This window comes from Amblyraja radiata, chromosome 21, assembly GCF_010909765.2.
Source record: "Amblyraja radiata isolate CabotCenter1 chromosome 21, sAmbRad1.1.pri, whole genome shotgun sequence".
Lineage (NCBI taxonomy): Eukaryota > Metazoa > Chordata > Chondrichthyes > Rajiformes > Rajidae > Amblyraja > Amblyraja radiata.
This window is the reverse complement of record NC_045976.1, coordinates 10,997,089-11,013,340: the sequence shown is the minus strand read 5'-3', so window position 1 is coordinate 11,013,340 and position 16,252 is coordinate 10,997,089. Positions and strand designations below refer to the sequence as shown.

At 41.0% G+C, this 16,252-nt stretch overlaps 1 protein-coding gene across 10 annotated transcripts in view; it reads left to right on the top strand.

Moving 5' to 3' along the window:
• plekha5 (pleckstrin homology domain containing A5) overlaps positions 1–16,252 on the top strand; it is a 249,979-nt gene that overhangs the window by 17,842 nt on the left and 215,885 nt on the right. Inside the window, exon 4 of one of the 10 annotated variants that reach the window (XM_033039514.1) lies at positions 4,371–5,323. The exons of the other annotated variants lie outside the window; for them this stretch is intronic. Within the exon in view, the coding sequence (XP_032895405.1) occupies positions 4,371–4,380 (10 nt within the window). The 3' untranslated portion in view covers positions 4,381–5,323. Of the gene's footprint in view, positions 1–4,370; positions 5,324–16,252 lie in introns of those variants that run through there. 10 annotated transcript variants of the gene reach the window in all.

The following is a 16,252-nucleotide window of genomic DNA, read 5'->3' as shown; positions in this document are numbered from 1 at the left end:
AGCATGGATGCATAGGAGCTTAGATCAGAACTGTTTGTGATTCCTTTAAATTCAGCAATCTTCCCATTTTTTGGATACTGGGGTCTTGTAAAGAATTGTCAAGTAAACAAGAGAGTTGGTTGACAACGTCTGCTGCACAGGTTAGTGGACAAGAGGCAGAGTGCACCGCAGAAAGCATTTTATCGGATGCATCGCAGCATTTGTTTTGGAACAGCTCCATTCAAGACCGCAAGAATTGTGGTCACAGCCTGAACCATGACACAAATCAACCTCCTTCCATTGACTCCATTTACACCACACTGCCTTGGCCACCAGCAAGGATCAGTCTCACTTTGGTCACTCCCCCTTCTCCTCTCTCCCATCAAGCAAGAGGTACAGGTATAAATGCACACCTACAGATTCAGGGATAGTTTCTTCCCAGCTGTTATCAGGCAACTGAACCAACCTATCAACGACTAGCGAGCAGTGCTGAGTTACTATCTGCTGCATTGGAGACCCTCGGACTACCTTCAATTGGCCTTTACTGGACTGTATTTTGCACTAAACATTATTCCCTTTATCATGTATGTGTACACTGTGGATGGCTCGATTGTAGTCATGTATAGTTTTTCCACTGACTGGTTAGCATGCAATAAAAGCTTTCCACTCTATCTCGGTCGCTACACATGACAATAAACTAAACTGAACTTAAAAAGGAGAAAGAAAGGTGGGAAGTTGTGAATGGGACCAAAAAGCCTAAATAGATCATGTGGAGTGACTGATAAACAGTTTAGTTTATTGCTACGTGAATTGAGGTACAGTGAAAAGCTTTTGTTGCGTGCATCCAGCCCACAACTGAAGAAGGGTCTCGACCCGAAACGTCACCCATTCCTTCTCTCCAGAGATGCTGCCTGTCCCGCTGAGTTACTCCAGCTGTTTGTGTCTACAGTTTAAACCAGCATCTGCAGTTCCTTCCTACATCCTAAATAGTTTGACAGGACATAAACAGAGATTGTGACTTTGTATTTGTGAATTATTGTTAACTCAGGTCCTCGCACTGTTTTCCCAAACCTCCAGTGAAGACCAGTAAAGTTTTATATCCATATACTAGTTGATTGCATATGCATTCTTCAGGGAATAAAGATTTTGAGCAGAAGCAAGCAGCGGCTTTCTGTATGCCGCATTGTATCCTTGTCATTGTCACCAGGCAGTGTTGTCTGCCAGGCTGCTTGTAATTCTTTCTGAATGGGAATATTTTCATTTGATTGTGCTGTCAAGTATGGCCTCCCTGTGATAGGGTGTGTGATGCTTTATCCGATCTTATTGTCTGAAGATCTAATTGAACATCTAGAGACTTTGATGAGGTGGGGAATTAGAAATTGCATGTCGTCCCTTTTCCACACCTTTTATATTGGGCGGTGACCTCAAGAAATCTCATTTTCTTACTTTCACTATTATGGGTATCTAGCCAAGAACTGGATATTTAAAAGATGCTTTCCTTTCACCTTCTTCCATTGTGCATTTACGTTTTTGAAATATTGGTTAATGTGTCCGACAATTGCTTTGCTATATAATATAGTGTCATGAGCATGCATGTTACTATCTGAATATTGTGGTTTTGGCACCAGCAGTTGACCTGGCCACAGAGGGAACTAATATGAGGCCAAGAGTGGAAGTAAGCTTGGATCCTTTCTTTTGACACTACATGAAGAGAAATTGCAAAATTACAATTTAACCAAATTTAAAATTCTAAAGGCCACTCTCTGCCATTCTTTAAATACTAATTACTGTCCGTTTCATGCTAAGGATTTATGTCTAATAACTTAATTGAGAAGGCATAAAAGACGGCAGATGCTGCAAATTGTTGCAAAATAGGAAGAGCAGTTAGAGGCAACATCTGTGGAGAGAAATGGGCAGTCGACGTTTCAGGTCAAGACCTTTCATTTGGACTGAGAGTACATTGAAATAACCAGCGACTTATTTGAGGTTGCCTTGCTCCTTTCAGATAGAACCATTGCAGCTAGACACCTTTCGGGTTGATTGGAGTCCAGGTCCGCAGATGAAAAAACTGTCCTTCTGAATAACTGCACCACCTGGTTTCCTCATACAATCTTCACAAATATTGAAATTTTGTTTTACTTTAGAACTACTGGGGCAAAGTAATCTTCGTCAGAGTCACTGGTTTATTAAATAGCCCAAGGTTTTGAATTTAGGTTCTGGTTGTTGAAGTGAAAAGGATCACAGGCAAAAATATACTAGACTGCAGGAAAATTGAGGAAATGACATTGGGTTAAGTTTGTTGGCTATTGCTGGAAGTTCAAAAGTTAGCTGCAAACTCATCACATTAATTGCATCGTCATCCCAATTGTTAATATAGATGACAAACAAAATTGGACCCAGTACAGATACTTGCAACATACCACCGGTCATAGACATCTAATCCAAAAAACAAAACTCCACTACCATCCTCTGATTTCTTTCACCAAGCCAGGTTTGAGTCCAGTTGGTTAGCTCACCCTGGATACCATGCGATCTAACCCACTGGACCAGCCTACCATGCGGAACTTTGCAAAAAAAAACGCCAATCTTCTTGGTGATCTCTTCACATTGGTGAGACGTGATATCCCACGCAGAGAGCCGTGCTGTGTGTCTCTCAGAATCCCCTCTAATAAAATACCCCATCACTCATGCAAAAAATCACCGGTCTGTTCTTTCCGAAGTATTAACAACCCTTCTTAATCAAGGATACAACACGGCTATCCTCCATTCCCTTACCTCCCCTGTGGCTAAAGGAGATGCAAGTATCTCTGCCAGGGCCCCAGCTTCCCACAATGTCCAAGAATACATTCTGTTATGCCCCCTGGGATTTATCCACCTTAATATATTTTTAAGAATGTTAGCACCTACTCTTCTGTAATTCAGAATAGTCCAAGTCATCACTACTCAGTTCCCTCTGTTCCTTTGCTTCCATGACCTTCTACTTTGTTACATTAAGCTTTTAAAGTACTCTTAGGATTTTCATATTTCATGTCTACCAGAGCACTCTCATTTCTTCTTTTTGAGTGTGCACCTACGTTTCTTATATTCATAAGGGATTTGCTTGATTCCACCTGCCTGTAACTGAAGTATGCCTTTTTCCCCCCCCAACCAGAGCCTCAATATCCCTCGAAAAGTACAGTTCACTAAACCTGCCAGCCTTGCCCTTCACTAACAGGAACATGCTGTTGTCCCAGTACTCTCCCAATCTCACCTTTAAAAGCCTCCTACAGCAGATATCCCTCTACCTATAAGCACCATATCCCAAATGACCTCTGCACATTTATGTCTAAACCTTCTAAATTATCCTTGCCCCAGTTTAGGACTTTAACCTGTGGGCCAATCCTATCTTTTTCCATAACTATTTAAAAACTAACAGAATTAGAGTCATTTCAGCACGGAAGTCGACCCTTCAGCTCAACTTGTGCATGCCGACCAAGATGCCGCAAGTAAGCTGCTCCCATTTGCCCTCGTTTAGGCCTTAGCCCTCTCGACGTTTCCTCTCCATGTACTTGTCCAAATGAGTTTTAAATATTGTTATTTTACCTGCCTTAAGCACTTCCTTTGGCAACTCATTCCATAGACCCACCACCCTCCGTATGGAAAAAGTTGCCACTCAGATTGCTATTAAATGTTTCCTCTCACGTTAAACCTATGCTCTCTTGTTATTGATTCCCCTACCGTGGTCAATAAAATACTACGTTCACGCTGTCTATTCCCCTCATGATGTTATACTTCTCTGTAAAATCACCCCTCCACCTTGTGTGGTCCATGGAATGACTCATACTTATGAATACAATTCTATTTTTAATATTGTGATCTTGTTGAATTGTAACTCCTTGGTCTATCCCTCATCTTCCCTAAATGATAGTGATTTGTATTTTTTTTTAAATTATAGTTCCCCATTTGAGAGAACCTTGGAAGATTATAGATTTGCAATGTTCTTTCTGTGTTCCAGAATGCTGGAGGGAAGCCATCTGATCCTCAGATTTGCAGCTCACCAGTTCATTCCTTTCTTTACTGCTCTTTTATTTTCAAGGAGTACCCACTCTTGAATTAATAAAAGGTTCCTGGTCGATCCAGCATGCTATCCTCTTTCTCTATTATAAATGCTGATGCGTTATTAACAAGTCAGGCATTTACAGTTTTTATGAACTCCATGTCACTCCAGACCACACTATATCTCGAATGTAATTGTAAAAATACTTTGCCAGGTTATTATATACATTGCGTCTCCTTTCATTTTGTAGCTTTTTGCTATCTTTTCTGCATTATACTTTGTTATTCGCCATAATTGTTTTTTTTTTTCCTGTTTTCTTACAGTTTGGTTTTCCTTTATCTTTTGTTGTCCATAGGTGTTTTTGACAAGCTGAGCTCTTTCTCCTTATATGTGTCGGAAAGAACTGCAGAAGCTGGTTTAAATCGAAGATAGACACAAAATGCTGGAGTAACTCAGTGGGACAGGCAGCATCTCTGGAGAGAAGGAATGGGTGACGTTTCGGGTCGAGACTCTTCTTCAGACTTTCTCCTTGTATACTGGTTCATTATAGTGTTGAATTTATTTTAGCTCACCCTTCTCACCTTCACTATCATTTTATTAATTGCCATATTTATCATGTTTATTTTGGATGGTCCCTATTGTGCTGCAGGATGCGGGTCAACAATATCCAAATCTAGAAGTCCTAAAGATAGACACTGTGACAGCGCCCCCTCCCTCTGATGCCGCTCTGATCCCTATCACTGGCTGACAGGACCCGGGAGAGGCCAATCCTCGGCATCATTGGTAACAGTTTAATTAGCTGATATTGGTTTGGCCACCTGAGCCATGTCAACCTACTCCTTATAAAATCCAGGCATTCTGGTCAGAGTAGAGGGTGAGAGAAGAAGCAAAAGGGAAAGAGGAAGAAAGAAAGAAGAGAGAGAGGAAGGGACAGAAAGTGTCTTGCCCACGGACAATGAGAAACTGCACCCACACAGAGTCAAAGACTGAACCGCCATGATAATCCAGAGACCGCTAGCGCCGCCACTTCAAACCACCAAGCTGAGCTGCCAGGATAAGCCTGAGACTGCCATCTCCTTCTCTCTCTCAAGGCATAGGTGAAGAAGCCTGAGATTGCTGAGCCACCTCCTTCGAAGACCAGGACTGGGTTGCTGGGACAAGCCTGAGATTGCCAATGCCACCGCATTTGTGCCTCGACGGCGAGGGACACCACCCCCATGCTGTCCTGGACTTTCTTACCACTGTAAATAACATGATAGACACAAAGCTGGAATAACTCAGCAGGACAGGCATCATCTCTGGAGAGAAGGAATGGATCACATTTCATGTCAAGACCCTTCTTCAGACTAGTCAAGGGAAAGGGAAATGAGAGATATAGACGATGATCTAGAGAGATTGATTTCTCTAACTTCAAGTAACCCCGGCATTTCCTCTCTCTCCATCCCTCCCCCACCCAAGTCGCACCAGCTTCTCGTTTTCACCCAACAAACAGCTAACAATGGCCTGTTTCCTTTTTCGCCGTTACTTCTTGACATATCTTTCATTCATTGTTCTTTATCTCTCTACATCGTCTATATCTCTCGTTTCTCTTTCCACTGACTAATCTGAAGACGGGTCTCGACCTGAAACGTCACCTATTCCTTCACTCCAGAGATGCTGCCTGTCCAGCTGAGTTACTCCAGCTTTTTGTGTCTTTTGGTTTACATGTATTTACACACACGCAGACACAGACACGCCCACACACACACGCACGCAGACACACACAGACACACACACACTCACTCACTCGCACACTCACTCACTCACTCACTCACACACTCACTCACTCACACATTCACTCACACACAGACACACACAGACACCGACACACCGACCGGTGTGGAAGCTTCCAAACCTCGTGTCAGGGATGATGGCACAACACAAAAAGCTGGAGTAACTCAGTAGGTCAGGCAGCATCTCTGGAGAGAATAGATGGATGATGTTTTGAGTCAGGAGCCTTGAAATCTTCAATTTCTCCTTTCCAAATAAAACAGTTTCTCCTTTCTAAATAAAACATCCTAATCAATTTCCCACCTCGCTAAAGGTAGACAAAAGTGCTGGAGAAACTCAGCGGGCGCAGCAGCATCTATGGAGCGAAGGAAATAGGCAATGTTTCGGGCCGAAACCCTTCTTCTTTCCCACCTCGCTAAATGTGGCTTACTTCGAAGTCTAATGTAGCCTTTTCCCTTTTTCGTTTTGATAATAATATTGTGGAAAATTATGCAATTATGGAAAATTTGTGGAAATTCACTGCATTTCATGTGTGAGTTTGTCTGATTAATCCACTCTCGGTGGAAGATTAAGAAAACTGCCTGTCCCGTCTGCCTGTCTAATCTTTGCATTTATACATTCTGACACTACACAGCTGACACTATACACAAATTCCTGTACAAATCGTGATACATTTTCCTGCTTCTATTATGAAGTTTCTTACACAAAGTTCAAACAGACATTTCAGAAAGAGAAGAGAAGCCATGGATTTATAATTCTGTCAGTCGTTTGTACTTTTCATTCTTTACTTTTGCATATCTGTGTCCTGGGACCATTAAAGCTCTGGGAAACCAGTTAAAAACCTTCTTCATTTCATAGCAGCAAATGTTTTTCTCAGCACACAACCACCATGTGTTTTATATCTTCATTTTATTAAATATTCCTTACAGCAATATCTTTGTGTACCAGCTGTAATGAATTGTTTCTATTCAATGGAACTATTTAAGTTGTAGACCTGCTGTGTGTTGTATTTCTGCCTGTGCTGGTAACTCTGTCCCAGTTAGTAATATTAGGATTGGCATTTTGCCACTCAGCTTTTCTTAATGTCTCAGTCTTGGAGACTACTTCATAAAGATCGATTGCTTTGATAATGATTGTAATATCATGAAATTATAAGGGGGTGGTCAAAAGTAAAATGGAAGCCTTTGGTTTTTTTGTGATTGTGTAATCTCTTAATCAGATATGGAAATTGAACTATTGTACTGACGTTGAGGAAAACACATCAGATCAACCATTTTATCTGCTTGCATCCTTTTAATTATTAATTGCTCGTTGTAAATTTGTTATTACACTTGGAAGAACAGGTTGATGTTTCTTGTAAAACAAGTTTGACTTTTACTGTTGTATGCTTGGCCTCGTATGTCTGTTCATGAGAAAATACCATTGAATTAAAACTGATTCGAAACTGCCTTTTGTCTGTTAAAGTAATTCAAGCACGAATCTGGTTCTTGAAAATATTATTGGTTCTTCTGTAATTTATGTAATTCTTTTCACGCTACAGCCATTGTTATCATGCCTTCAAGTGTGAAAATATTGCTTGAAAGAGATGTTTTGGTTTTATTTAGCAGGAACAGGATGAGGTACCAGCATTATAGCTGCATGTTAGCATTTGCCCTGCATTTACAGTGCCCTCCATAATGTTTGGAACAATGGCCCATCATTCATTTATTTGCATCTGTACTCTACAATTTGAGATTTGTATTAGAAAAAAATCACATGTATTTAAAGTGCATATTGTCAGGTTTTAATAAAGGCCATTTTATACATTTGGTTTCGCCATGTAGAAATTACAACAGTGTTTATACATAGTCTCCCCCATTTCAGGGTGCCATAATGATTGGGACACAGCAATGTCATGTAAATGAAAGTAGCTATGTTTAGTATTTTGTCACATATACTTTGCATGCAATGACTGCTTGAAGTCTACGATTCATGGACATCACCAGTTGCTGGGTGTCTTCTCTGGTGATGCTCTACCAGGCCTGTATTGCAGCCATCTTTAGCTTATGCTTGTTTTGGGGACTAGTACCCCTCAGTTTTCTCTTCTTCTTGCGTATGGCGTGCACAGCCTAAAGTTGTCGGACAACTTGTTCTATCTTATCTTATTTGATTGTGCACGCCGGGTTGATTGCAATTGTTGAAACAGGGCGGACCACGTGAAGATTGCAATTGTTGAAACAGGGCGGACCATGTGAAGATTGCAATCTCCCACCCCAGTTTTCTCTTCAGCATATAAAAGGCATGCTCAATTGGGTTCAGATCGGGTGATTGACTTGGCCACTCAAGAATTGACCGCTTTGAAAAACTCTTTTGCTTTACCAGTATGTTTGGGATCTTTGTCTTGCTGTAGAATGAACTGCCGGCCAATGAGATTTGAGGCATTTGTTTGAACTTGAGCAGGTAGGATGTGTCTATACACTTCAGAATTAATTATGCTACTACCATCCACAGTTGTATCATCAGTGAAGATAAGTGAGCCAGTACCTTTAGCAGCCATACTTGCCCAGGCCATAACACCCCCACCACCGTGTTTCACAGATGAAGTGGTATGCTTTGGACCTTGGGCAGTTCCTTCTCTCCTCTATACTTTGCTCTTGCCATCACTTTGATATAAGTTCATCTTCGTCTCACCTGCCCACAACTTTCCAGAACTGTGGTTGCTATTTTAAGTACTTCTTGGCAAACTGTAACAAGGCCATCCTATTTTTGCGGCTAACCAGTGGTTTACATCTTGCAGTGTAGCCTCTGTATTTCTGTTCATGAAGTCTTCTGCGGATAGCGTTCATTGACAAATCCACACCTAATTCCTGAAGAATGTTTCTGATCTGTCGGACAGGTGTTTGGGGATTTTTGTTTATTATAGAGAGAATTCTTCTGTCATCAGCTGTCGAGGTCTTCCTTGGCATGCCAGTCCCTTTGCGATTAGTAAGCTCACCAGTGCTCTCTTCCTTCTTAATGATGTTCCAAACAGTTGATTTTGGTAAGCCTAAGGTTTGGCTGATGTCTCTAACAGTGTTATTCTTGTTTGTCAGTCTCATAATGGCTTATTTGACTTTTATTGGCAAAACTTTGGTCCTCATGTTGATAAACAAGTTTCCAAAGGTGATGGAAAGACTGGAAGAAAGACTAGGTGCTGAGAGCTCTCTTGAACCTGCATTAAGGAGGCAATTGAACACACCTGAGCAATTACAAATGCCTGTGAAGCCATGTGTCCAAAACATTATGGTGCCCTGAAATGGGGGAACTATGTATAAACACAGCTGTAATTTCTACATGGTGAAACCAAAATGTATAAAAATGGCCTTTATTAAAACTGACAATGTGCACTTTAACCACATGTGATTTTTTTAATATCACAAATCTCAAGTTGTGGAGTACAGAGGCAAATAAATAAATGATGGATCTTTGTCCCAAACATTATGGAGGGCACTGTAGTTATAATAAACTATAACTCAAGCTTGTTAAGATTTATACACTGAATCCAGGCATTTATTTTGCTAAAGTTAGACACAAAATGCTGGAGTAACTCAGGCAGGCAACACCTTTGGATAGAAGGAATGGGTGATGTTTCGGGTCGAGGCCCTTCTGCATACTTTGCTAAATGATGTTCTCCTAACCCAATGATGGAGATTATAATTCCACTTCTTGTTGGACAGTTGTGTTGCGTAGATATGAAAATGGGTGCCAGGGTATTTAAGTATTGTTAAGCATTGGCTGTGGCAAAGTGATGGCAGAACGTTGTCTGACACACGAGCGAGCGAGTAATGTTGTTATTTATGTGTTATTGCTATATGTCATGATGGTAGATATTCTAAATTCAGCAAAATGATTCTACTGCAGTGGGTGGGACATCAAACCTGCTCCAGCTACTGTGTTCTCTGTCTCAGTTGTTCCTGGTGTTTTTGACCTCCCTTTTGGTAGCTTTTAAGGTTCTTTGCCATTTTTGGAGTCAGGTGGCGCAGCATTAGAGTTGATGCCTTGAGGGCCTGTCCCACTTGGCCGTCATTTGCGCCTCATTTACGAGTCATATGTAAAATAGGTCCACGCGTCGTTACGCGCAACATCGCGTGCAAATCCCGTGTCATCATGCCGTCTGGTGCGCGTGACGTCTGGTGTACGGGGTCATTGCTAGTCACCGCATACTCGATACATTTCTAAAGTAAACTACAGCTGCTCCTTGACCTACGATGGGGTTACATTCCGATAAACCCATCATAAATAGAAAATATCGCAAGTCGTAAACACGTTTCATACATTGCGATCACGTGACCGGAAGTGACGTGCGGCTCGTTGCTGTTGCCGAGCGTTTGCCGATTGTAAAGTCGAGATATCGTAAGTCGAAGCATCGTAAATCGGGGAGCATCTGTAAACTAATCTGACCTTCCTCTTGACCACTTTCGGGGCTTGGCACCGGCTCTTCTGGAGCTAAATCACACCTGTTTCTGCAGCAGTCAGGGAACTGACAAAAACGAGCCTTTCACTTGAAATGTTAGCTGTTTCTCCCTCTTTCAATACTGCCTGACCACCTTAGTGTTTCCAGCATTTTGTGCTTTAATTTATGATTTCCAACATTTTTTCCAGCAGTTTTTTTCTATTTTCAACTAAATCATGTCTTTTGATTGGAGCAGTGAATTATCATTCACAAATTGAAGCAAAACAATAGATAAAATACGTCACACAAATAAAGTAAGGCCACAATTTAAATGTTCTAGAGAGGTGTTACGCTCTTTCAAATGTATTTCTCCACAGAGACAGATGTCTTATGGATGTCATCAGATGTCTTCATAAATTATTGCAATTAATACGTATCAGGATTCTCAATTGTATCTGTTTTGACTTCATTTTTACTTCGTCCTGCACGTTAAGTTGGGCAGTTATCATTGTTATGTATGCTTGTTCTGTACTCTGAAAACATGTTAGATGTCACAAATGGATATTTATATTTAATAGCTGGTTGAATAAACCAAAGCTGCTACCTCACAACGTCAGAGACCTCTGTTGCTGTCTGTTTGGCTTTTACACATTCTCCCTGTGACAGCGTGGTTTTCATCCGGATGCTCGGATTTCCTCCCGCATCCCAAAGATGTGTGAGGTTGTAGGTTAATTGGCTTAAATGCAATTACACTAATGTGTAGGGAGTGGATGAGAAGGTGGGCTAACATAGAACTAGTATGAATGGGTGACTGATGGTTAGCGTGGACTCAGTAGGCTGAAGGGCCTGTATAAACTAAACTAAATAACGCTATCTTTCTTTATATTACATGGAATTAGAGGATTGTAACCATAGTTGATCATTATATTGTGTGTCGCTAATTTTTCTGCTTAAATTGCACAACAGTGATCTTTTGTGCAGACTCTGCATGGTTACCCTTTCTACGACATTGTTATATCAGGCCCCCAATAGTAAAGACTGCTCTTTTCCTTTTAAATAAACAAATGTTGTGTGTAACAATCCTTGTTCATGCAAGGGAATTTTGTTGGCTGTGTTGACCTTTTGGTTAATATGTGATCTAATAGAGAAACAACAGGATGTGTAATAGACTTAGATAATGAAAAAAGGGTACAAGCTATAATAAGACTACATAAAGATTGCTTTTAGAAATTCAAAATTTATGCTGCATGAGATTTTGCTCTTGGTGTATTAAATTAGTTGTTGATTTATAGTCACAAGTGTTTGGATACATTCCATGTGTTTAAGTTATTGACTTAATGTTTGAGTCAAGATATATTAAACGTTTTGATACAAACGTCCACTGCGGAAAAAGTTGTAAATTGAGTCTGTGACCCCAGAAGTGGCACATTTATTACACTGTTTCCATCTAGCCTTTCCTAGCTTTGCAAGCAGAATACCTTATTTTGTATTCACCCTCCACTTCTAAGCCTGACTCGATTCTGATCTTTAATGCTTCATTGATCTTGAAGTTGTACACTTTCTGACTGAATGGACAATCACAATTTTATGTGTAAGAAGGAACTGCAGATGCTGGTTTAAACTGAAGATAGATACAAAAAGCCGGAGTAACTCAGCGGGACAGGCAGCATCTCTGGAGAGAAGGAATGGGAAGAAGGGTCTCGATCCGAAACGTCACCCATTCCTGCTCCAGAGATGCTGCCTGTCCTACTGAGTTACACCAGCTTTTTGTGTCTATCAACATTTTAGATCTGAATCACTAATTTAGGAGGCTGGTGGGAATTTCTAACTGCTGAAATTGCAATCTGTGCCTAATAATGATTAAATTAAAAAAATAATCAAGCTCAATGTTTCTTTTTATCCCGCCTTGATAGTTTGTAAACGTTTACCATTAATTAGCTGTGTTTCCAGCCTGTTAAAGGACAAATATAATATTTGCAAGGATTGACTGAATTGAAATGTAAAGGAAATGGATTATTAGTGAATTGAAGTTGTAGTTTTAGCAATTTTTGCTTTCTCCTCTTCTTCCAGATACAAATGGGTTGGATCAGATTTGCCCTCTGTGAGTTTGTTGCAAGGTGTTGCTTCCCACAGACCTTTGTCTCATAATCAAGATAAGCAACATCGTAAATAATGTTGTATATTATTCATCAGTATTGTAGTTACCTCTAAGTCTAGGTTGGATTTCACTACGACAAAGATCTCTCGCTTTCCTTTCTCGTGACTCTCAGTCTGAAGAAGGGTCTCGACAACGAACCGTCACCCATTCCTTCTCTCCAGAGATGCTGCCTGCCCGCTGAGTTACTCCGGCTTTTTGTGTATATGTTCGGTTTAAACCAACATCTGCAGTTCCTTCCCACACATTCTATTTATCTGTTTTCTGATGCTTAGTAAGTTCTGATACTAATTAAACACGTTGTAAACAACTTAATGAGTCTTGAGCTTCCCGATAGTTTGCCATCTAGCTCGTTTTGTTGTTTCCCGTGATCCATTTAAACACACTGGGGCCCTGTTCCATCACTCGTTTCAAATGCGGAGGAGCCCCTTTTACATGCAACTTTCAAACATATGACGTCCCCGTTTCTCCTGAACGATCCTGTTACACTCGCATTTCACAAGATCTTTTAAACTCACAAGCTTTGTTTACCACACTCCCTTTAAACTCGCCTGGATCACTGAAATATTTATTATACTACTGTGTAACATTTTAAAACAAGTCGATTAAATGTGTGTTGGTTTATTAGTAGGAGCATCCAATTTCAGCCCAAAATCCCAAGTGTGTTGAATGATTGAAGTTTCACTGTTGGGCTGCAGGTTTGTGTCTTACTCCATTAAAAGTGTGTTCACTGTTCTGCCATTCTGGGTGCTCCATTGTGGCCTATGAAAAATATCAATCAACTGAAGATAGAAGATGAGAGTTCTGGAGAATATCAGCAGTTGCTTATTCCCACTAAGCGCCGAGGTAAGCATTTCAAGCGCATTCTGTGGGACAAATGAGGTTTTCGTATCTGCATTATGTTCCAAAGAATCTGCACAAATTCTGCTGAGCACTGCTTGAATTTCCAGAAATTGGCAATCTCTCTTTGGAGGGAGCTCTGAATACTGCCCCTGTTTTTAACTCTGATTCTTGTAGATGCTTGGGGAAATGTTGTTTGGAGATTGCTTGTTTTAGGAACTTAATAGCACCTTCATTTATGTAAATATTATTTTTGCATATTTTATGTGTGTTTACACTTTCCTGGAAATACCTGCTCAAGAACGAAAATAGTTGTACACCCTCCTCCCCTTTTACTATTATTAGTATTGCTGTCTCATCAATGTAAAATTGAGTAGCTACATCAGGGCAATTCCTTGTCTAGTTTAGAGATACAGCGTGGAAACAGGCCCTTCTGCCCACTGAGTCCGCACCAACCAGCGATCCTTGCACATTAACACACACCGCAGAGGCAGCAGAGAAGGCCTCAAGTGGCTCTGGATCAGGAGAGAAGGTCCATGGGGAGGAGCGAATGCCACCTGAACACAAGGCGTGGTCTGATCAACCACGGCTGGGTCGCCTGGGTGAGGGTGTCTGATGTTGAAAGACCCAAAGCACCCAATGACCCCAGGTTACATCACTGATGATGTGTTCAGGAGCATCAATAGATGTATTTTTATCAACCTCTACACACACTAAGGATTTTAATCAGTGTGTGTTAATCAGTATAATTTTACATTTATACCAAGCCAAATAACCTACAAACCTGTTCGTCTGTGGAGTGTGGGAGGAAACCGAAGATCTCAGAGAAAACCCACGCAGGTCACGGGGAGAATGTACAAACTCGATACAGACCAGTACCTGTAGTCGGGATCAAAGCCGTTTCTTTGGCACTATAAGGTAGTAGCTCTACCTCTACCCCACTGTGCCACCTTAAACTGAGCCTGAATCAGTCTACCGTCCAGCGCTTGGTCTTAAAGGGGAACCTTTATTTATGTAATACAGTACATTTTTAAGGTAATTGCTCTACATGTTTATTGTGGCTATGGCAACATGACATTATGAATCCTGTTGGCTGAACAATATATCACGACTTACACACTAATTTTCATTTCTCCTTGATGATTTTCAGTTTAAAATTTCCTCCTAAATCACATTTCCTCCTACTTAAAGTCGGTGTCTTAGTTATATAACCAACCAATCTAGATATTAGTTTAAAAAACTAGCATTTTGGTCAATTAGCGCAAATATAGCACAATAAGTGATATCTCCTTCACTTGAATGGATAGTCAATATATTCTGACTTTGCAACTAATTCTGGGTCATGGCCTCTTTTATCTCAAGCATAAGGTGCCATTAATTAACTGGTGTCACACAATCTCTCCATTGTTTTTTGCCTTCAAATAGAACTGGCACAGGAAGCTAAAGTGCATTTAATCAGAGTGCTTGAGCTGCATCTCTGTTGCAGCAATGGCCACTGATTGCTTTATTAGCATTACTGACGGCAACTCCAAAAGCAGGAAAAGTAACCTCATCTCATGAATTCATGTTATCTTAGGCTAAAGCATACTGACTGGTTGAATCACGGCCTGGTTCAGCATCTCGAATGCACAGGAATGAAGAAGATTGCAAAAAGTGACGAACTCTGCCCAGTCCATCAGGGTACTGACCTCCCCACCATGGAAGGAATCTATAAGAGCTGCTGCCACCCACATCACCCTGGCCACACTCTCATTTCACTCCTGCCATTGGCAAGAAGGTGCAGGAGCCAGAAAACCAACATCCAGGTTCAAGTGCAGCCTCTTTACAACAGCCATCGGGCTATTGAAGACTACGAACTCCAAATAAACTCTAAACTACAAACTGCCTTGAGTGTACTAAGGACTTGGGGGTCACTGTTTTGATCTTTACACTATATTGTTTGTTTTTGTATATTGAACTTCCTTTTGTTGCTTATTATTGTATCTACTGAGTACTATGTTTCCATATCTGTTGTACTGCTGCAAATAACAATTGTATTTGTCTGTTTCATGACTTATGACAATAAAATACTCTTGACTATTGAAGGCAGGCACTAAAATTGGTAGTATAATGGTCAGTAGAGTATGTTATATAAGTTTACAATGGGATTTTGATCAATTAGGCCAAAGGCCTGACAAATAGCAAATTGAATTTAATTCGGACAAATGTGAAGGGTTGGATTTTTTTAAACAGACCAGGGCAGGACTAACACAGTAAATGGTTGGGCGTGAGGCAGTGTTGTAGAACTGAGAGACCTAGGAGTGCAAGTATATTATTCTGTGAAAGGGGCGACACAGATAGACAAGGTGGTGAAGAGGTTGTTTGGCACACTTCATCATGTTCATGTCATGGGATCAAAGTTAGCTCCTTTGGCCCATCGAGTCTACTCCGCCCTGCATTCATGGCTGATCTGTCTTTACCTCTCAACCCCATTCTCCTGCCTTCTCCCCATAACCTTTGACACCCTTACTAATCAAGAACCTGTCAATCTCTGCTTTAAAAATACCCAATGACGTGGCCTCCACAGCCGTCTGTGGCATTGAATTCCATAGATTTACCACTCTTTAAAGAAATTCCTCCTTGAGATAAGGCAATAAGACTAGATCTTTCTAAAGGTACGTCTTGTTATTCTGAGGCTGTCCCACAAGGGTACCTGGTCTCTCCCACAAGTAGAAACACCCTCTCCACATCCACTCTATACAGGCCTTTCACTATTCGGTAAGTTTCAATGAGGTCCCCCTTTATCCTTCTAAACTCCAGCAAGTGTTGTCAAACGCTCATCATATGTTGACTGCAGGAGTTGGGACATAAGCTGTACAAGACATTGGTAAGGTCACATTTTGAGTACTGCGTATCGTGTGTAGCTCTGTAATGGGAAGGATATCCTTAAACGGGCAAGGATGCAAAGGAGATTTAAAAGTATGTTGCCAGGTCTAGAAGGTCTAAGGATAGGTTGTAGGTAGACAAAAATGCTGGAGAAACTCAGCGGGTGAGGCAGCATCTATGGATTGAAGGAAAAAGG